Here is a 21,063-nt window from a genome sequence, read left to right as displayed (position 1 = left end):
TTTCTAACATCTGAAATTACGGAGGCGTTTGCAACTGAAGTTTTGGCTCATTCTAAGAGATAGAAGGAGTTCTTTGGAAAGTTAAAATTCGGGATTAAAATCTAGTTTCTGTTCCAACTGTTCCAAACAACTTTGAGATTTATAAAGCTTGTTTCAGACTTCCATGCCAATTTAAATGAACGCTGGTTTTTAGTTGCTGTGATGAATTGGATTGCCAGCATAAGTAGAGCTCTTCTCAAGCAAGAAAACATTTTGCTTACATACAGACTGCATGAACTGAGATCAGAAAATGTAAAAAGCAGAATGATTAAATTGTACATACACGAAATACTGACTGAGGTTTGAAAAGTGCAAATATTGTGTACTAATGTTTTGGTTATTTTCAGGGTAGGCTTTAGATCCTTCCCTACTTTGAGGGGAAAGTTACTCATACAACTAGTTCTACTGCATGTCATGAAACATTCTTGTGTTTTGGGGAGTTCTTTGTGTACTTAATGAGTTCGTAATTGACGTGAGCGGTTCATAGGCTTGCTTAATCTGGCCTGCCATTTCAGGCATTGCCTCAATTTCACTGCCATGAGACTATATTGTTTGTATTATTGAGTCAAAAAATCTGATTAATACTGTGATGTAAGCTCATTGGCTTTAAGAAATTACTCCATAGGTCCCAGGAGTCCTTTCCGGTTTAGTGAGAACAGTATTTTATTCTATGGAGGATTTGAACATTGTTCTTTACCCCACGTCTGAGTTTGCTGGAGGATATACTGATGCCTAATAAAAATCAAGACCTTTAAAATGTTGTGATCTCATGCTTACAATGTATTTATTATGTGTTTCAAGGGCCTTTGCTTTGTTAAGATATGAGGGTTGCTGATAGCACCAGAGTTAAAACTTAAAACTCACCATTTTAATTCGACACTGGGCTTTTCCTGGGAGGGGGGGTGGAAGAAGGCTGTCAACTGCCATCACTAATATTATGCAAGTGCTGGACATTGGTTGATAAAAAAATTTGAGTCAATCACTGAGAACAAATGTTCAGTTAATTTCCTGACAGGCAGGACCAGATGATTAATGCTACTACTTGTGTATTACGCACATTGCAGTTGTGCCCAGAAGCTAGAAATCTTGGCACCAGAATGCACCTCCTGGCAGGTGCCGTGGAATGACATGGGGAGATTGTGTGCTATGAAGGCCATGAGTAAGTGACATAGGAAGAACAAAGATGGCTATGGTGACATTCCATACAGTTTGAGTATGCATTGATATATTCATGGCAATGTTTGTTTGATCTCTCCTTTGACTGTACTTGGCTGTGGTAGATTCCTGCAAGAAGAGTAGGAGCCATTGGTGTGAAGGGTTTCGAACAGGGGCAGGTTCCAATAGTTCTGTTACCAGTTCAGAGAAAATTCCTAACTTATCTTCTGGTATGGAATAAATACTTGCTTGCATTTTTCATCAAAAGCCAAAGATAAGACCTACCTCCACCTCTAAAGATATGGCACCATCCTCCAATGTGGAAGATTTGTAGTCTTATATAATCAGAGGGAGTTCGCTATTTCTGGTGTATTATTGCAAGGCTGAGTAGCATGCACACTCTCTGCTCTTGGACCTGCTGTACTTTGCATAAATAATTAAATATCCATTTGAGTTGAGAGAAAGTCTGCCTCTGTCATCTAGGGTTTATGACACCCATCTGGATTATATAAATCTGATGTTGCAGTCTTTGCTCTGCCCCGGCACTTGAATCTTGCTGGAGGGTTTCTCATTTCAAATGAGTGCTAGAGCTGCTGGCAATTAGTCTTAGCAAATTTTCCTTTTCACTGTATTTCTTGGCAATGAAAATGTCATGGTATCCAGAAAATACATAGCTGCAGTAACCAAGATAAAATATAAGGGGTTGCTTGGAAGCGTGCATGGTGTGGTTAAAAAGTGAAAGATAGATACTGTAGAGAAAGAAGGAGCATAATTAGAATGATCAGGTCAAGTTCTAGGAGGTGTTCTTTCACACACGATACTATCAAGGGGAATGCTGGCAATGGCAACAATAATGGAGAATGTGGGAATCGGGGACAGTTTTTGAGTAAAGATCATGAGTTCTCATTTCATTAACAAGACACACCAAGCACGAGAGCAAAGAGACAAATGAGCTGGGAGCAGATGTTGAAAGCAGAATATTAAAGAAGTTGCTTTAGCAGTTTTTAACAAAACACGGGGTTTCTTTGGAAGTGTATTTGGCTCACCTTGCCCCCTGTGGTGCTGGACCCACAGTTCTAGGTCATTCTGCCCTGTAAGTTGCCTTTGGGCAAACCAATCCATGACCCTGGAGCCACCAGTCAAGGTTTTTGCAACCCATGGCCCCTAAACAGACCTACGATATTAACTGCTCTGGAGCCAGGAAACTGATAGCTTCCAGGGTCAATGTCCTTTGACATGTCTCACCATATGGTCTGTCCCAAGTTCAAAGATATCAGCCAAAAAACCTGAAAATATTCAGAATTCATGCATTTGATTGAGAATTGAGAGCTTTCAGACTTACCAGCTAGAAGTATTTGGGAAACACGGAGCTAGGAAGCTGAAAATCTGAAGCTACACTGACTTGAGATGTTCAGAATTTGGCCTGAAAGGGTGACAGGTATTCTGACACTCTATAAGCTAAGTGTTTTTACCTGTTTTCAAATTGATCTTTTTCCTGCTGCAAGAAATTTAAAAATATTTTTTTCCCAAACTGAAATACATATTTTTTAGAAATTTGGAGTTTTTCTTGGAATAAAACCCCCGACTTTTAGCCAGTTCTGTTTTGTGGTAATCAAAGGCAGACGCTGAGAATTGTTACAATGACTGGCCATTTCCCATCAGTGGGGAATGCACACTTGACCGAAGGGAAGCAAATATTACATGAATCAGTGCATTGGAAGTATAGGCAGAGATCATCTTCTGCAATGAGACAGGAGCAATATTTATTTTCCAGGTAAATTAGTGATTGAAATGTAGTCTTGCAGATATAAATTGATGAAAAAGCCATAAGTAATTTGGTCTTTCACTTACTGATAGAACGGACAGTTATAATAAGGGTTGTTTTTCGGAGTGCGCTTTGAGCAGTGTAAGGCAAATGAGAGCAGCAAATCACTCCTCAGGGAACATTGTGATGATTGTCAGTCCACTGCCAAAAAAGTTGTTTCATGCCTGTTACTGGTAATATTTGACTCTTCTTCTCTTTCCCCTGACATCTGGGCTCTCTCCAACATAGTTCTAAGTTGCCTTTGACTCCCCATTAAATTCATATCCTATTGCTAAGTCTCGATTCTAAACTTTTCTTTCATCTAGTACATCCCATATAAATCAATGAACCAAAGTGTATCTTCACTTGGGATAATAACCTTGAACCAGAAGAATTAAGTCTTTCAGCAATAGGCTTGTTTTGTTTCTTCCTCCAAAAGACTAATTAAAAGCTGCAAAGGCCCTATATTTTATTGTGCTTAATGAATACTTGATTACATTTGGCTAAAAGAGGAATCAACAGCAAAAAATATTACTGTGTTCCGCCGATATTTTACTTCTGATGAAACCGTTCTACTTTTTACCTTGGGATTTCATGGTTCAGAGCCAGGCAGTACCTGAGTTAGGGTCAGATCAGGCCTCAAAAGGCAGCTGAATTTCTGAGTACGTTGCTGGTATTTCATACACACTTGGAAGGCTTGTGTGGGGAGATTGTGCAGAGTAACTACTGCACTTTACCTTCATCCCTAATTTGCTGAGCACTGGCTTTCCCATGAGATCAACATGTTAGGCTCTTAAGTCACTTTTGAAGTAACACTTAGGTTTTTAAGGAAGAATCACCTAAATGATTTAAGTAACTAATAGACAAATGTGAGTATGTTTAAAAGTACTATAATTGGTATTGGCTGGTGTTCCTCTTGGCAGTCTGACAAGACAAGCAAGCTGTACCCTGTCATTCTTAGGCTTAAGTGGAGAAACTCGCTCTGCCAAGGGTTGGAACCTTTCATCCTTGAAACTTGCTGTAAAGGAGAAACTACATAATTAACGATGCGGCTCTTCAAGGACTTCACTGGCACATATGCGATAGGGGTAATTCTCCCACTCTTTTCAGTCCAGAAAAGTAGAGGCAGACTTCCCAAAGACAATCTAACCCTTTCGTATAATATGAAGTGGGACTGCTTGAGTGGTTACTTTTTCTGTTTGACTGATGACTGGTTCTTGGAAACTGATGTCCCTTTAGCATCTTGCTGGCTTCCACTGGTACCTCTTCTCCGTCAGGATGACGGAATCTTCTTTATAGACCATGAAATGCTACATCATGAGTTTTGTGGATGTCCTGGTTTCAGCTGGGATACAGTTAATTTTCTTCCTAGTAGCTGGTATGGTGTTATGTTTTGGATTTAGTATGAGAAGAATGTTGATAACACACTGATGTTTTCAGTTATTGCTAAGTAGCGTTTATACTCAGTCAAAGGAATTTTCAGCTCCTCTTGCCCAGCCAGCAAGAAGGCTGGAGGGACACAAGAAGTTGGGAGGGGACACAGCCAGGACACCTGACCCAAACTGGCCAAAGGGGTATTCCATACCATGTGATGTTATGTCCAGTATATAAACTGGGGGGAGTTGGCCGGGGGTGGGGACAGATTGCTGCTCGGGGACTGGCTGAACATCGGTCAGCAGGTGGTGAGCCATTGCACTGTGCATCACTTGTGTATCTTGGGTTATATTTCACTGTCTTTTTGTTATCTTCCTTTAGTATTATTATTTTCAATTAAATTCAAATAATTTTCAATTATTAAACTGTTCTTATCTCAAAAAAACGATCCAACCCCCAAACCTTAAATTATATATAGCTTGGATTTTCTCTGGAACAGTAGGTTCAAAAATACATGTTATGAACTGAGGGCCAGAATCTACATTATTTAAAGCTTTTTATCACAACATATGGCATTATTCACAATTGCTAAAGAGAGATGTGCATTTTCTTCTAAAATACAAAGTGGATGAATATACTTGATACCTGTTTACCTTGTCTGCCATGTCCCTGCTTGGATCTTAGAAGACCGTTTCAGGCTACTGCAGAGTGTCTGGCACTTGTAAATAAATAATCATAATGTGTTTTGCGATCGTAATGCTCAGAAACCTGGAAGTGCCTTGTTTACTTTCCTGCAAGCCCAGTAGAGATAATTTGGCTCATTCCCAGACCATCTTGTTTCTGACCATGAGTTTGTCAGACACTAGTAGGCCCTCATTTCTGTGACATATTGAAAACAGTACAAGATCTACTAAATATCAAATGGTTTCTAGGCTTGCAAAGACGATATGGATCCTGACGACTTAGTGCTAGGTAAGCTAATGAATGAGTCCATGGCTCTTCTGTTCAGCATCCATTAGCATTCCAGGTTAATCTAGCCATGTGCTGTGTCAACAGATCTTTGTCCCTCTCTCGTGAAAATATGTAACAGGATACAACACTGTCAGGTAGATCAATACTGATGAGCGTGATACCAATGACTGTCTCCAGCAGCCACTTATGGCAATGTTAAATGCCAGGGAAATAGAGAGGTGTACAGGAAGCAGGAACAGAAAAAGAAGGAGGAGGCTCATTAGAAAAATAAAGATGCTAATTAAAATAATTTTATCTCAGTGCGCAGGAGGAGTGATGGGATCTTAAGGTTTTCCCCCTGGTTTAGCTTCTTTCAGACATTGACCTTTGGAAAACTTCGCTGTAATTTGCTATTGATACTCACGTCACAATTTGTGGTGTTTTTAGAATCAAGTTGATTCTTATGCAGCAGAAGACTTGAACATGTGCTTAACATTGCACTTATACCTAAGCTTGTTGATTTGGATCAACTTACGTGCTTAAATTTTGTGATGGATCAGGTTCCTGAAAGAATGAGAGGCCTTTAATGAACTTAAACAAGCACTTTCAATGCTGTCTTATTATTATTTGCTTTAAGCAAACAGTATTACCATTTTACCTTTGCTAAAGATGAAGTTAAAGAGCTTAATATTTCCAGCAGAAGCTCTTGTAGCCATCCCTTACTAAAAGTGTTACCATCTTTCATTGAAAATATATTTTCATGGAAAACATATTTTCATTACAGTGGAATTATTAGGCGTTTATCCATCAAAAAAATACTGCCAACCTTCTTACAATTATCTTCAAAATGAATTGTTTTATGCAGACATTCTGAGAGGAAAATTCATACAGTTTTGCCTTTTCTTTTTTAAAGCAAAATGTTGTTTGTTCAAGTATGCAATCTGTAGGTCTTAAAGAGCATTCAAATCTTTCTCCCTTTATTTTTCAGCACTCCCTTCTAGTATATGGAGGTTTGATCTTCTGGTCTTGGAGCTTTGGATTTTTTTACTATGGGGTTGAATGCATGCGCAGCAGTGTTTGCAGGATTAGGGCCTTAGGATACATCCACTGTATCATATGGATTCATAGGCAATTATAGCCCCGCATGTTTTACTGCCAGCCCTTCACTGTATTTCAGTAATACCCAATGTCATTTCCTCTCTTAGTTTCTTTTGCATATGGTACCTTACACACTGACGTTTTTCTGTTTGACACATGCAAGCAAGTTGTTCTTCCTGAGTAAAAGACTTTTTTAATGGTGCTGGATCTGGGAGCCCTTTGAGAAGCCCGAGTGCCCTCAGTACTGGTTAAGGGAACGCTTGCTCCCTTTTGTTTAATCAGCTGCTTCCTTTACTAATATTCAATTACTTCTGTATTTTTTTGTGGTTTGAGGATTTAGTGAGATTAAAGACACTTTAGAACAAATAAGGAAAATATACAAATAGACATCCATTAAAAATCTCTTGCACATGATTCACAATGTGTGAAGGATTCGACTGAAGTGACTTGATCTTACATTTGACTTCCCATTTAACCTACTTTCCCAATGAATTGCCACATAACTATATATCCACCATTTCTGGTGAATCACTTGAAATATATAACTTTCTAAAAAAATGGTGTGGTAACACTGTATATCAGCCATGACAGTTTTGTTCTGAAACCAAATGTGGGTCACTTTTGTACATTCTAGAAAGAAAAAGCATTAATAACTTTGTAAATAAGGAAAAAGCTAAAAGATTATTTTTACTCTTAAGTAAAGAACATTCCACACCTCCTGCATGAAATATAAATTATAACTACCCTATAAGCCAACATGGAAATGTATACCTTTTAAAGAATGTAGAAAATGAAGGTGTACCTGCAATCTCTCTCAGTATATCAAATTAGAAAGTGAAAGTAAATGTTAATTTATAACATTTTTGCTTTTTCTCATACTAGCCATGCGAAGATAGAATGATGCACAAGTGTCCTAACATGGTTTAGTGACCTGTCTTTGAGAGACATTTGAGCAAATCATTATAAAAGACAGTAAAATTACAGTATGCTATTTCCTTTGGGGATTTTGTCTTTTTCTTCTACTTTTCTGTATTCAGGTTAGATAAAGAGTTGATTATGCAAAATGTGAGAATAAGTATATAGAAAAGACAGGTAGCAGTCTGTACAAATAATTCAATTAGATAAATTGTAAGAATGATCCATTTCAGGTTCCCTACAAAATAACATCTCACATCAGGTATAAAGTAACTCCCTGTGTACTTGTGGCAACTGTCCATGAGCAGAAGAAAATAAATATATTTGAATTACGGTGGTTGTTAAATGTTAACTGTGAAGTAATGTGTAATTATTAGTAGATGCATCTACCAGGAAATAGGGTGGTATTTTTTTCCCTTTTCCAAATTTTCTGCCACACAATACGAAGTCCCGATTAAGATCATCAGCTCTTCCCTTCTTAATGCACGTTCCCTGCCTGCGTGGTACGTATCAGCCTTACGATTCCCAGTGCTGAAAGTAGCAACAGAAGTCAGAGGAAATGTACTGCACTGAGTTTGCTGTGCTGCAACTTGCTCCTTTAACCTGGTGTCCTGGAAAACAACGCACCAGTGGCCCGTTCTCACCTCATCGGTGCCGATCCAGGAAATTCCTAACTCTCTGAAGCTATCCAAGTGTAGAACTGATAGAAAGCAAAGAAGATCATGATTGAACCTAGAAAGAGTCATTAAAAATTGGTAGTGGTGGTGATGAGTCTTCACTCTTTTAAACAAAGTACTACAGCATGAGTAACATGCCTTACTTCAGCCACGATGTGCCAGCTGCCTGGGGTTACCATTTTCTCAGCTCTATTATAAAACAGAAAATGGCTGAACTCATGAGCTGTCTTCTGTTTCACACATACCCATTCATCATATCTAATGTCATATTTAATCTGAGCACTAAACTCTGCTTCATAAATGGATTTAGGAAAGCTCTCCAGACTTTACAGTCCCATGAAGGAAGATACCCAAGGAGACAGTAGTTTTACCCCCAGGAACTTCATAGATTAAACCTACACTTTGTGATTTACTGTTTATAGATCCAAATGCAGTATGTGTGCCAGCAGTAAATGGTATGGAGAGGTATTGCATTAAAAAAAAAGTTTGGAAAGTTTGGAAAAGGAACTGATGAGTCATCTGGTACGGTAGAAATTATGTTCCTATATATCTTGATAAAATCACTATTTCAATGCATTTCTGCATAACGTTCATGGACAAAAACGTATATTTCTATGACATCCACTAGAGGATGTTAAAATTTGGCTAAGAAGGAACAGGTACACTGTTATCTTTGGACATGTGAGGATGTAAGGACAATAATATCTCTTCGTGCTTGACCTTCTCTGTGTTCTCTGGGTGTCTGAGCCCTGCAGAACAAGTAAGAAGCAGAAAGTGCAGTTGCACTTCCAGTGCTGCAGTGGAGTGAAATAATAATTTCTTTAGGGCAAAGACTGTTTTCTTAGTACTGCCTCACCACGTGCTCCCTGACCTTCCACAGAGGTTTCTAGATGCTGCTGCAAAACAAGTAAAACCAAGTGTATAATAATAGGTCCCTCATCAGTTGTGGGAGTGGGCTGTGCCATCACCGTACCTCCCCCCCCCAAATCTTAACACTTGAGGAAATGGGAGATAAATTGCTGATAGCATTCCTGTTGTTGCTAGTGATGGTGTTACAGCTACCTCAGAAGGTTCAGCTCCAGGAGTAGGCTTTGGTTCTGGGTTCAGTGCGAGGAGTAGGCTTTGGCTAGTGGGCTCGGCTGAGAGGCTCCAGGTCACGTTGCACAGATACAGTCAGATAAATCCAGACTCTCTTACGGGAAGATTCATTACAGTTTCTTTTAACCATCTAAAGATTGGGTATGGGATACAGGTTTCAGCTTTCTCTGTGGCTGGTGAAGAAAGAATGGGATATCTGAATTACTTGCTGGAAATGCTTGTCTGACCCTCTAAAGAAAGCCTATGTGACTAGTTTGGACAATATCCCTAAGTTTTAAAATTATGTGAGATAAATCCTATACTTAATGTCAAGAGTCTTACTTCAAATTTATTACAGTACACAAGAAAGTACACATAGTAGAAAGAAAGAGGAAAGGAGGAGTTACTATTCTTGTCATAACTTCATTTATTGAACTTTATCTCCTCTGTGTCATCTCATTAAGGTTTGAGATACTGGAGTGCTGCAAACCCAGATTATCTGTAAGAAAAGCCTTCAAAAGCATTTTACGTTCCATGATTTGCCACACATAAAACAACTCCTAAAAACATATGTGATATGGGCAATCTATAGCTGAGGATGAGTAAGACAAAAGTAAACAATTAGGGTTTATTTCATTTTCTGTATTGGAAAAAAATAAGCCCAAGAACTGCTGTTTTCTCCTATGAACTAAAAAAATTGACAATAGTCTTTAATAAACTATATATTTTTAACTTCCCTTTCTGGTTGTGTTCATACACAGAGCAGTTCCCATAATTATAAGCAGCTTTACTTCATGACATTATCCTTAATCTATGAGTAAAATCGATTTTCAAAATGAATTAGATGCATGTAAGGATGGAATTAGCTGATAATAAAACAAATTGACTTGTCTGAAAGTGATTTGGATGACTGGTGTCAAAAGAAGCAAACTAATCCTGCTCTCTCTTGACAGAGGAATTTTTTGCTCAGTACTCTAACCCACTGAAATCGATGGTGTGAGTTCAGTGTTTTATATTGTCTATGGTAGTAACAGGTTGGCGTAGTTGGTTATTACTATGTAGAATGTAAATATTTATGTTTAAAGACTTCATTGCACATGAAGCACAAGATGAGTGGTTGTATGCAAATAATCTTGGTGCAATTTTTTTCTTCGTTATTTCTTACCCAAGAGGCCAGTAAAATACCAGATGAAACTCAGATCTAATACGAGAACTTTTAGTTAAAATAGCAAATTCAATTAAGTCCAAATGTTGAAGATCTTTAGATATTAAAATTTAGATGTTTAAAAGAGAAATGTTTTAATTGTAAGCACTGTTAGACATTGGAATAAATTTGCTAAAAGAAATTGTGAAGTCTTACTTATTGGAGGGTTTGTAGAATCCGTCAAAAAGACACCTTTTGAGATGATTTGATGTGGTAGATCTGGTAGGATATACTGAGATCAGGTAGGGGGAAATATCAGGTAATCAGTCACCCTTTTTTAGTGATTTTTACAATTATAAAAGACCCAGCAGGTCATTTGCTGTATTTAAAAGGATTAAAATTCATGTACTTGGGAAGATCAAAAGTGAAAAAATGGAGGGCATGTTGCCCTGAATATTAGGAGTATGTATGTCTTGCGTCCAGATAAGCTGGGACCCAGACATGAAAAGTCTAGATAATTAGAAGTTTGACCAAAATGTGGTAATAATGTCAAACCAAGAAATTGCAGCTGCTAAAGAATTTTCTGAACAACTAATACAATCAGCCAGATATTAAAACACAGAGTATTTCTTCAGAACAGGGTTTTTCAAACACTGTTTAACAGGACTGAGTGGGAAATAAGTTGGGAAGAAAGAAGCAGCTGAGCTCTGTGTGTGTATGTTCATGTGCAGGTGAGCCCTGCTCACCCTTTCCTAGATGGTGAGAATTTCCTCCACTTTTCCCCTAAGACTGTCCACACTTTTGCCAAAAAGTCATACCTGTATGATGATGTCTACACTGGACAGTATTTTCCTGGCACCTCATTTATACCACATGAAGTTTCCTTTTTTTCTGTTTCAGTTCCTCTGGTTCTCTCCCCACTTGTACCCCAAGTGGTTTTCTAGTTACACCATCTCCTTTCCCTAGATACATCTCTTTCTTTTCATCACAATAATGTCAAAGCAGTCCATGATCACTTCGCCATTCCCACAAAATAGCCATAGACCTAACACCTGCATCCTCCCTTTTTCAGAGTGTCCCAAGCTTCATCCCTGGGATGCTCGTACCACATATCTTCTCCACGTCTCAGGCTCCTGATCCTCAAATCCCAAACTGACCAAGTGACCATACTCTCCCCACCCCTACTCAACCTTTGTCCTGTCTGCAGCAAGCCTATACAAAGGACAGATGACGAGACCCTCTAGTATCATGAACCGAATTAATCATTTCCCTGAATGTGTTTTTAAGTGAAGACCTGTAAGCTAAGCTGGAAGGTTACATGGTTAATTTAGGGTATTTTTAAAGTACAATAACTGCATTTGGTTTTGACGAATCAGTCCCCTCCCTTCTACCAATGTTATGGTGACTTACATCCACGGCAGCTTTGCTCAAGTCATTCGTCTTTCAAAAATCAAGTCAGATTTTGTGTGCTGTGTTGTTAAATTTATGCCAAATTTGTACCTGACATGAGTGTTTTAGTGTCAGTGTAGTTAGAGAAATACATAGAATTAATAAATTTATATGGAATTATATTATGAAAATAAATACTGAACTAATGAAATATGCTAACAGCAACAGACAGTGATTAGGCTTTTGGAAACAAGACACAAGAAGTGGACCTATACGGTGGCTATTTTGAAAAGTTTTGTGTTACCTTTATATTTACAGATGAGCATAATTTCCTTATCCAACAGGAGAAGGATGTGAGAGGGAGAACCAGGAGCAGGGTGCACAGAGGCTGCAGGGCCATTTGAGTGGACAAATGGTTCGGACATGGAAGGATGTGAGGTGAAGGGAGATCCACAGAGGACTGATACAAGGATGATTGGCTACTGATTTGTTTTTAATTGTTCTTTTTATGACCTAAGTAATCATCGTGGTTTAACTCCAACAGGATATGGGCTGGAAAACCTCTGTCTCTGTGTTTTACATTAGTGTATACCATGCAAAATAAAGTTATTTGAAAGCTTATTAATTTTTAAAAAATATGTTTATATGGAAAAGTTTGACATTTCCTGAATTAAATAGATACGGGATTAGGATGCACTGATAAGCCTTTTTATTATTCCTTCCTTTTTCCTCTTCTGATGAAGTTTCTTGAGATGACTTGAAAATAACTGCCTCAGGTAGTTTCTGATTGTTATTTTCAGACATCCTTTTGGTATCTTTCCTCTGAATGTGTTGGATATTTTATATTGTGATCTCTCACAGGCTTGTGCAGGGACATAAAGGTGTACTAATACAGTTTTGTAGCTCATCTGTAAGTAGTGATAAGGCTTTCAGAGATATCTATCTATCTTGGGCAGCAGTTCTTTCAGATGGTTCAGTCAGTAAGACAACTTTTTTCCACTCAGAAGGTGGAAGCCTATACCCCTGCTCCCGTTCCACCCTTTGCACTGGCACAAGTAAGTCTTCATCAGTGAACAAATGCACCTCACTACACTGGCAGAAGACTAACCCAGAAAGCTAGAATTTAATAGATTTCCACTCTCTTTAGCTTTAGCAGCTACCTAAGAAGTCAGACAAGCATGAGAGGCGTTGCAGGAATGCCTAGAGGGAAAATGACACTGCCCAGCTGGAAAGTGTCACTTGGAGAAGGGATGACAGGGCCACCTTCCAGCAGCAATGGTTGTTATACAGGATCCATGATCTCATCAACCATGTAGAGATTTTCTTGACCTTTGCAAAGACTTCCTAATACATTTTAGCACTGTTGAAAAGTCTGAATCTTGTTTGAAGAATTCACTGAAGAATGCCTCAAATAGTCAGAATTAGGTGATAGCTTTTGCTCCAATTTAAAATATAAATCACAAGAAATGTACCCAGAAAATAGAGCAGTAAGGGTGTTTGAGAGGTCAGGTAGTCCATCCTCTTGTCTAAAGCAGGACCAGAACAGATGAAATGTGCTTTTCTTCTCATCCTCAGTTTGTCTAATGCATCCATTTCCTTCTTCCTTTCCCTGCTTTTACTTTTCCCCTTTTTTTGTAGGCACAACTTCAGCGAGCTGAAGTTTTTTTTCCTTGTAATCTTGGTCTGCCCTTCCTCACTCTCCAAACTTTGTCACACAGGCATGGTACTTCACTTAGAAGTGTGAACATTTCTTGCTGATCTTTTCACAAACCCTTTCTCTTCTCTTTTCTCCCCCATGCTGTTTCATATCACTGGTCCACACTCAGCTTACGTCTGAGAACGAAAGGTTTATTGCTTGCCACACCTGACATTCAGTCTGCACATCTTTTTCTGCTCAGCCAGACATCTGAAACCAGGTTCATAATAGACTGCAGCAGAAGTGCCATTATAAAGCATATTCGATAGGTGTGAGAAACAGACATTCACTCAGTAAAATTAATAGTGCTGGCAGCATTAAAAATGCATGCCATGAAATGCCTAAGGGATCTGTAACATCATTTGAGTCCTAAGGTGGACAGTGTCAGCTGCATATGATATGGCTATTTGCTGCTAGAGGCGATTGTTATTCTGTATTCATATTTAAGAACTGCATAGAAAGTGCCATCAGGTTTGTGGCTCAGTCATTCCAGGTTCTGGGCAAATACATGATTCTTGCCTTTTCAGTCTGAAATTACTTCTTTTGATCTAGCAGTAGATCTAGCAATGTAGATTTTTACATAGTGTTGTGCTTTAAATATCAAAGAAAGCAGACCATTTTTCAAAAGCTCTGCCTTTCTTTCTAGTTGCTCTTCTTTCCTTCTTTGAAAGACATCTCATTGCATGAATTAGTTTTTAAAAAGGAAGTTGCCTGACCATATGTGGTGCAGCATAACAGTGCCTTCTGGACCTGCTCCTGTCCCTAAGGGAAATGGTGATTTTTTTCCCCAAACTTGAACTGGAAAGGGAACTTACTTTTTATCTGTAACCAATCTTCTGCTAGTGCTGTAACCCAGTGTCTATCTATGCATGTGGAATTTAGGAACAATAAAAAAGATATCTGCAGAAGGATTGTTTTATGTATATATGAAATTTTAACACTGACATAATTTACATTCTTTATTTCTATAGATAGATTCTTTCTTCTCTTTTAGGTTTTCTAAAAACTGTCTAATTTAGTCTAAAATGTTTTATAACCAAAGGCAAGACTTTTAAGGGGATGAGTACAAAATTGTAATTTGATTTAAGGATATTCATCTGTTACATTGCCAGTTAATGTCTTGATCTGTGAAGATTTTTTAAACGCAGCATTGCAAGACATGTAGCGGATTTTTAGAGGCAGCACAGATACTGTTGCAAAATGTTAGTATTCTTCCATCCTTAACCATTGCTTTTGGAATGGTTTTTGGAAATTTTTGGAAATTTTTAAGCTAAAATGATTCAACCATCTCCGAAGATCTTATTAGGAAAACTGTGTTTGTTTTGTTTTTCCTTGTATTACAAGATTCTTGCAGTCATATTTCCAGATCTCTGACATCTCTGGGATTTGGAGCAAGGCTCTGAACTTGAATGGGAAGTGAACCTGGTAGCAGTCATGTACTACTGTATTTTTCCCATGAGTTTGCTTGCAAGTGTCCATACTGTTAGTTCAGTCTCAGTAGAGACCTGTGAGAATGAGACAGCTGTGTTGTCTAAAAAATGTTATCTCTACGGAGCATGGACCATCTCCTCTCAGTGCCATTCTGCACCTAGAATGCAGATTTGCCGTTATCACAGAAAATGCCGGTTGCATCCTGGATTTACTGAGCAGAATTTTCCCAGAGCGTTCCACCTTTGCTCCTAGTTTTGTTTTTACAGACCCCAAAGAGCAGTCTTGTACACTTGGGGGAGATAAAGGAGAAGGGAATGCAGCAGGGGCAGGCAGAGCCAGCAACCTTTATGTATTGGCTTTGTGTGGCAAGCTTTTGGTAGCGGGGGGGGGGTTACAGGGGTGGCTTCTGTAAGAAGCTGCCGGAAGCTTCCCCTGTGTTCGAGAGAGCCCATACCAGCCGGCTCTAAGACGGACCCGCCGCCGGCCAAGGCCGAACCAATCAGCGATAGTGGTAACACCTCTGTGATAACATTTTTAAGAAGGAAAAAAAGTTGGGACAGAGGAAAACAGCAGCCAGAGAGAGGAGTGAGAACATGTAAGAGAAACAACCCTGCGGACACCAAGGTCAGTGAAGAAGGAGGGGGAGGAGATGCTCCAGGTGCCGGAGCAGAGATTCCCCTGCAGCCTGTGGGGAAGACCATGGTGAGGCAGGCTGTCCCCCTGCAGCCCATGGAGGTCCATGGTGGAGCAGATATCCACCTGCAGCCCGTGGAGGACCCCACGCCGGAGCAGGTGGGTTCCCGAAGGGGGCTGTGACCCCGTGGGAACCCCGCGCTGGAGCAGGCTCCTGGCAGGACCTGTGGATCTGTGGAGAGAGGAGCCCACGGAGCAGGTTTTCTGGCAGGACTTGTGACCCCTTGGGGGACCCACGCTGGAGCAGTGTGCTCCTGAAGGACTGCGCGCCGTGGAAAGGACCCATGCTGGAGCAGTTCGTGAAGAACTGCAGCCCGTGGGAAGGACCCACGTTGGAGAAGTTCGTGGAGGACTGTCTCCCGTGGGAGGGACCCACACTGGAGCAGGGGAAGAGTGTGATGAGTCCTCCCCCTGAGGATGAAGCGGCAGAAAATAACGTGTGATGAACTGACCGTAAACCCCATCCCCGTCCCCCTGTGCCGCAGGGGGGTTGGTAGAGAATCCGGGAGTGAAGTTGTGCCTGGGAAGAAGGGAGGGGTGGAGGGAAGGTGTTCTGAGATTTGGTTTTATTTCTCATTACCCTACTCTGGTTGATTAGTAATAAATTGAGTTAATTTTCCCCAAGCTGAGTCTGTTTTGCCCATGATGGTAATTGGTGAGTGATCTCTCCTGTCCTTATCTCGACCCACAAGCTCTTTGTTATATTTTCTCTCCCCTGTCCAGCTGAGGAGGGGGAGTGATAGAACAGTTTTGGTGGGCACCTGGCGTCCAGCCAGGGTCAACCCACCACACTTTACTACAGCATCAGCAAATGGAGGATAAAGACTAAAAAAAAAATAGTTTATTGTTAAACCTGTTTGACGTTTATTCACCTTTAAGTGCTTGACTTTACAAACTTAAATTATTTTCAGTGTGGGACTTTTTTTTTTTAAATTTTCTTTTGGAGAGGAGAAAGTTAACATATACATCTGCCTGAGCTTGAAAGGAAAGACAAAAGTATGTTCTGGAAACAAGGTAATTCTCAGCTTTGATCTCCAACATAAGGGGTTTTTTTGTCTGATGCAGTAAAGATTCTTTCTGAATATATAAAACCATTGGAGTCGATTAGGTTATAAGGTAAGGAACAGGAACACCTAATGTTTGAATAGTTGTTTTAGATCTGGACCTGTTTGATGAGAATTTGTTGGCCTCTGTGAAGTAAGTTGGTTTCACTGCATTCCTAAAGGGCATATCTTCAATTTGTAATTATCTCCATCACATTTGGCATAAACTGTGACAAATAATCAAATGATGTCAGTGGAGAAGGCAGGGAGGGTAGTTTTACAGGAACATAGTTTGAGTTACTTTAGTTCTCAGATGGAAGGAATGAAGCAGGAGTCAGTGAAGGAAGGCCGGCACTTCTATTATTTATTTGTACTGCTCTGGTTTTGTTGATGCATATAGAACTTGATTTTGGGGAAGTCATTATTTAGCCTTCGCGTTTTGAATCTGGAAGGTGTGATATAAATTCATCTTCAGTTTGACTACTAATTAAAAAGTAATTAATTTCAAACTTTACTATTTTTTCAGAGGAAGGAAACAAAGGTTATGGACCTGTTTTTGAGGAGCAACCCATTGATACCATCTATCCAGAAGAATCTTCAGATGGACAAGTTTCAATGAACTGCAGAGCTCGAGCAATTCCTTTTCCTACTTACAGGTAACCTCTCTTCTTTTGATTTTCAGGTCTTACGTATTTTATTCAGTGAGTGTTTCAGGTTGTGGTATTAAATGATTGACTGTCTTAACAGGTTGATACAAAGTCGTCAAGGCAGGAAAAAACAGGGAGATTTGAATTTTTGAGTAAGAATCAACCTTGATTCAATGTGCCAGAATGTCTAGATGGTGTTGAAAACAGTGTATTCCTGTTGTGTTCAATGTTTTCAGCTTTTGAAAGGAATACTGATCTGGATGCAAAATAAAAAAAAAAGTGACATTTAAAAAATAATTAAGAGGCTATCTTTCTAGCTAAGGATGACTGAGGTTCAAGTCCTTATTCTTGATTCAGAACAGCTTTTTTATCCTATTTTACTCTGAAAGAAGGGGGACTAGCTGTTGAACCTGGATATTCTACACCCTATGTTGCTTTTGCATCCACGATATTGTAGAGAGATGCTCAAAATGTGTCAGCTATGCTACTGAAGACATGAAAAACTTTATTCTGGAAAAACATTTCAACTAGTTTTAATAGAGATTCACACATGACCTCTTTCACAATAATGGTGGTGTTATTAGCAGAGCAATTCTGCTTCGTTGTGAGATCTTGGGGCATCCATATGAGTTTGTCAGCCATTATCTGCTCATTATGTACAGAGAAATGTACTTAAGATTGTCACTATTAAGACCGTGACTAATTTACAGCCTAGTCATGGGCAGAAAACTACTGTCATCAAACTAAGGGACAGATGGACTTTCTTGCCAGCAAAAGAGATCCATTTCATTGAATTATCCTATGATATGCCCCCAATATTCACTTTACGTGTGTTCCTAGACTCTGGCTTCTAGGACAGAAAAAGCAGTTGAGTCTGCTGGCCATTCTTTTAAATCTGTTACAGTATTGTGGTCAACTATGGTATTCTTCTATCAAACCAGCTTAGCTAGTCTTCATTGCCTTTTTTTTTTTAAATATGCTTACGGGTGTCTACATATACAGAACCACCTGTGATTGAAGGATTTGAGGGGGAACTAGAATACCCCTTTTGAATATGATCCTTGATCTAGGATCATTACAAGTTTTTCTACATGGCATTTTGCTGTTGCATTTGTTTCCTCTCCCTGTCCGTGCTTGGAAAGGACTGGAAGTGTGGAGAGGTCAGATACACTTAGATTTGGTACCCTTCTGATATACTTCCCCATCACTTCCAGTCTGTCCAGAGACTCCCCCACCCTGTCTGCAAGACTATGTAAGCATACCATCTATAGAGTGATTACAGGCTCTACATAAATTTTAGCATTCCTTATCTATCATGGGCCCTGCAAAATCTGAACTAGTAAAGTCACTCTAGAATTGCCTCACACCTCCAGAACTCTTCTATCTAGGAACAGATCTGACAATTAGTGCTGATAGCTGATGTGGTAATAAGTGCAATACAGAATAAGGTCACTTTCCTTATTTCCTGACATCATTATTTTAGTCTACTTCGATATATTATCTTCATTTCTTAGCCCTCCAGCAGTTCTTGAGCCAAAATTCTCTTGTCTCAGAGGTAGATAGGTCCTTCCTGCCGCTTCTTCATTGCAGCATAAGCTGTCCTCATGACAGTTATTCCTAGGTATTTCTGAACAGAGGCTTTTTTATTTGTAATACAGACACATAGTATGTCTCACAGGACTGAAGTGATACCTCCAAAATCCTTTAAAACCTAAATGCTATTTACTGCATCTTGAAAATCCTGCCATTTCATTATTTTTAACTTATTTTTTAATAATACTACTTGTATTATTGTTTCTTTCTATGCCAATTGCAATTTCAGCTTCCAAATGAGTATTCTATTTCAGTACATCTTCAATAAGGGAGGAACACATAGGGTATGCGCTCTCATTTTCAAACACTAATGCCTATCTTTACTTTGGGACAAAAAATTACTTACACTGAAAGAATTTTATGATCTTTAAATGTATTTAAGTTGTATTTTTCCTGTTTGTGCTCAGGAAACGTGCAGTTCCTTTCAAAGAAGGTTATGGGCTCCCCCTTGTGGTCACAGTAATAGATATATAGAGAGCTATAAATCATGAATACTGGTTCCCACTCCATGTATTTTAACTTTTTTTTAAATCAGTAGAAATCAATAAGGGCCAGACCTGGGCCACCGAGTTCCTCTCGTAGTCCCTGAAGTGCAAGTTACAGTGACTCAGTGAACTGGCTGTGGGGTTTTACAGTAATTAAGGTGAGAGTGTCCGGCAATTTTCTGAATGTAGTAAGTAGACGTGCCACTGTTTTTGCACTGGCTTCAATGGCATGTTAGGCTTTATGAAACATTTTCATCCCCTACAGCAAGTTTGCAAAAAGCTCTTAAAAATTTCATTAGTCCGTACTTTGGAGGTGCAGAGGGAGTATTTTCTTAGCCAATTTGGCCTTAGATAACTATTTGAGGATATGTTTATAATCCCAGTGCTTGATCACTAGCTAGCTCATTCTCGGCCAGCTCAAGAATCCTTTACTGCCTGGCCAGCAATCAGGATTTAACCTATGTCACATCTCTGAGAAGGCTGGAGCAGACTGAGACTGTTATGTTTAAAAGATCTATGGAGTTAAAATCTGTGGCTCTTGCTGAAGAAAACTTAAAGCATATATAGAAGTATATTAATAACTCCCTGTATAGTTTATTACAACTTGTGAGTTATTTTTCAAATCATATTTCTTTCCAGGTTTGTTTTTTTGGGCCAAATCTTACATGTGGCTTCTCTTTTTTAATAGGTGGAAACTCAACAACTGGGATATTGATTTAACAAAGGATCGCTACAGTATGGTGGGAGGCAGACTCATTATCAATAATCCAGAGAAATCAAGGGATGCTGGAAAATATGTCTGTGTAGTGTCAAATATCTTTGGAACTGTCAGAAGCAGTGAAGCCACTCTGAGTTTTGGATGTAAGCCGATGTTTACGTCAAAACGTAGAAACACTACGGTTAGCTTGAAATGCCCAATGTTTTATACTGCAGTGTCTTCTGCTAGCATGTGCTATGGCTGTAGTACTCCATAAAAACAGTATCTTAAGTGCCTTAGTCTGCAAAGATCAACACAAAATAAGTTTTGTAAGCATTTTGTATTCTTTAGCATTCAGCTGACTTGACATCCTTCTCAGTGAGTTATTGTTAAATTATTAATTGAAGAGGCTCATGGAGCCAGATCTTGAGATAATAATGTCCAGACTCTTTTTAAATCATGGTAGGACCTGAGGGGAGATAGTCACAGCAGAAAGATGCAAGTGGGGGCATATGGTGATGAGGTGCTGCTGCCATGCAAACACAAGTGGGATGCCTGCAGGAGGAAGGCATGGTACTTGCTAGTAAAGCGTGCTCCCTGGCTCCTAGGCTACAACAAAGACCCTGCTGGGGGACATTTCTGTCAGCTTCTGACAATCATGAACCAGTCTTGTGAATGCATGCATATGCACAGACCTGCACTGTCAACAAATACGTGCATTGTAAAGCACTGATGTGCCCTGTATGAAGAGTAATGTAAAATTTTACTGACTGAAGACAGTGTTTGGGATTTTTATTTTATTTTGCCTTAAGATGCTGTTTTCCCTAGATATATTTTTTCATCAGAGGACAAAAAAAGGAATCCACAGAAAAAGGAATCCACTCTTACGGGTGACCATTCACCAAGCCCTGTGTGCCCTTTAATCCTGGCATTAAGTGCTTAGTGCTCCTCTTGTCTTTCAGCAGCCTCTGTGAGCAGGATTCACTCCTTACTGTATGAGATCAGAGATGAAGTGAAAAGTTCTGCTTTCTGCTAGTAATTATAAGACTGTGGGACCACATACATCAAGGAAATTCAGAGGCTGTAATGAGCTGATGGATCACATTGTAGTTGATCTAGTCTTAGTCTGTATTTTACCCAGTGTATTTTCTAGAA

The 21,063-nt window shown here is 39.4% G+C and overlaps 1 protein-coding gene across 1 annotated transcript in view; it reads left to right on the top strand.

Moving 5' to 3' along the window:
• The window catches only part of CNTN1 (contactin 1), a 271,066-nt gene that overhangs the window by 167,150 nt on the left and 82,853 nt on the right, over nucleotides 1-21,063 (top strand). The window contains exons 4-5 of the mRNA XM_052789887.1: nucleotides 17,013-17,142; nucleotides 19,900-20,072. Of these exons, the coding sequence (XP_052645847.1) occupies nucleotides 17,013-17,142; nucleotides 19,900-20,072 (303 nt within the window). The remainder of the gene's footprint in view (nucleotides 1-17,012; nucleotides 17,143-19,899; nucleotides 20,073-21,063) is intronic.

This window comes from Harpia harpyja, chromosome 6, assembly GCF_026419915.1.
Source record: "Harpia harpyja isolate bHarHar1 chromosome 6, bHarHar1 primary haplotype, whole genome shotgun sequence".
Classification (NCBI taxonomy): domain Eukaryota; kingdom Metazoa; phylum Chordata; class Aves; order Accipitriformes; family Accipitridae; genus Harpia; species Harpia harpyja.
This window is presented reverse-complemented; position numbering and strand designations above follow the sequence as displayed.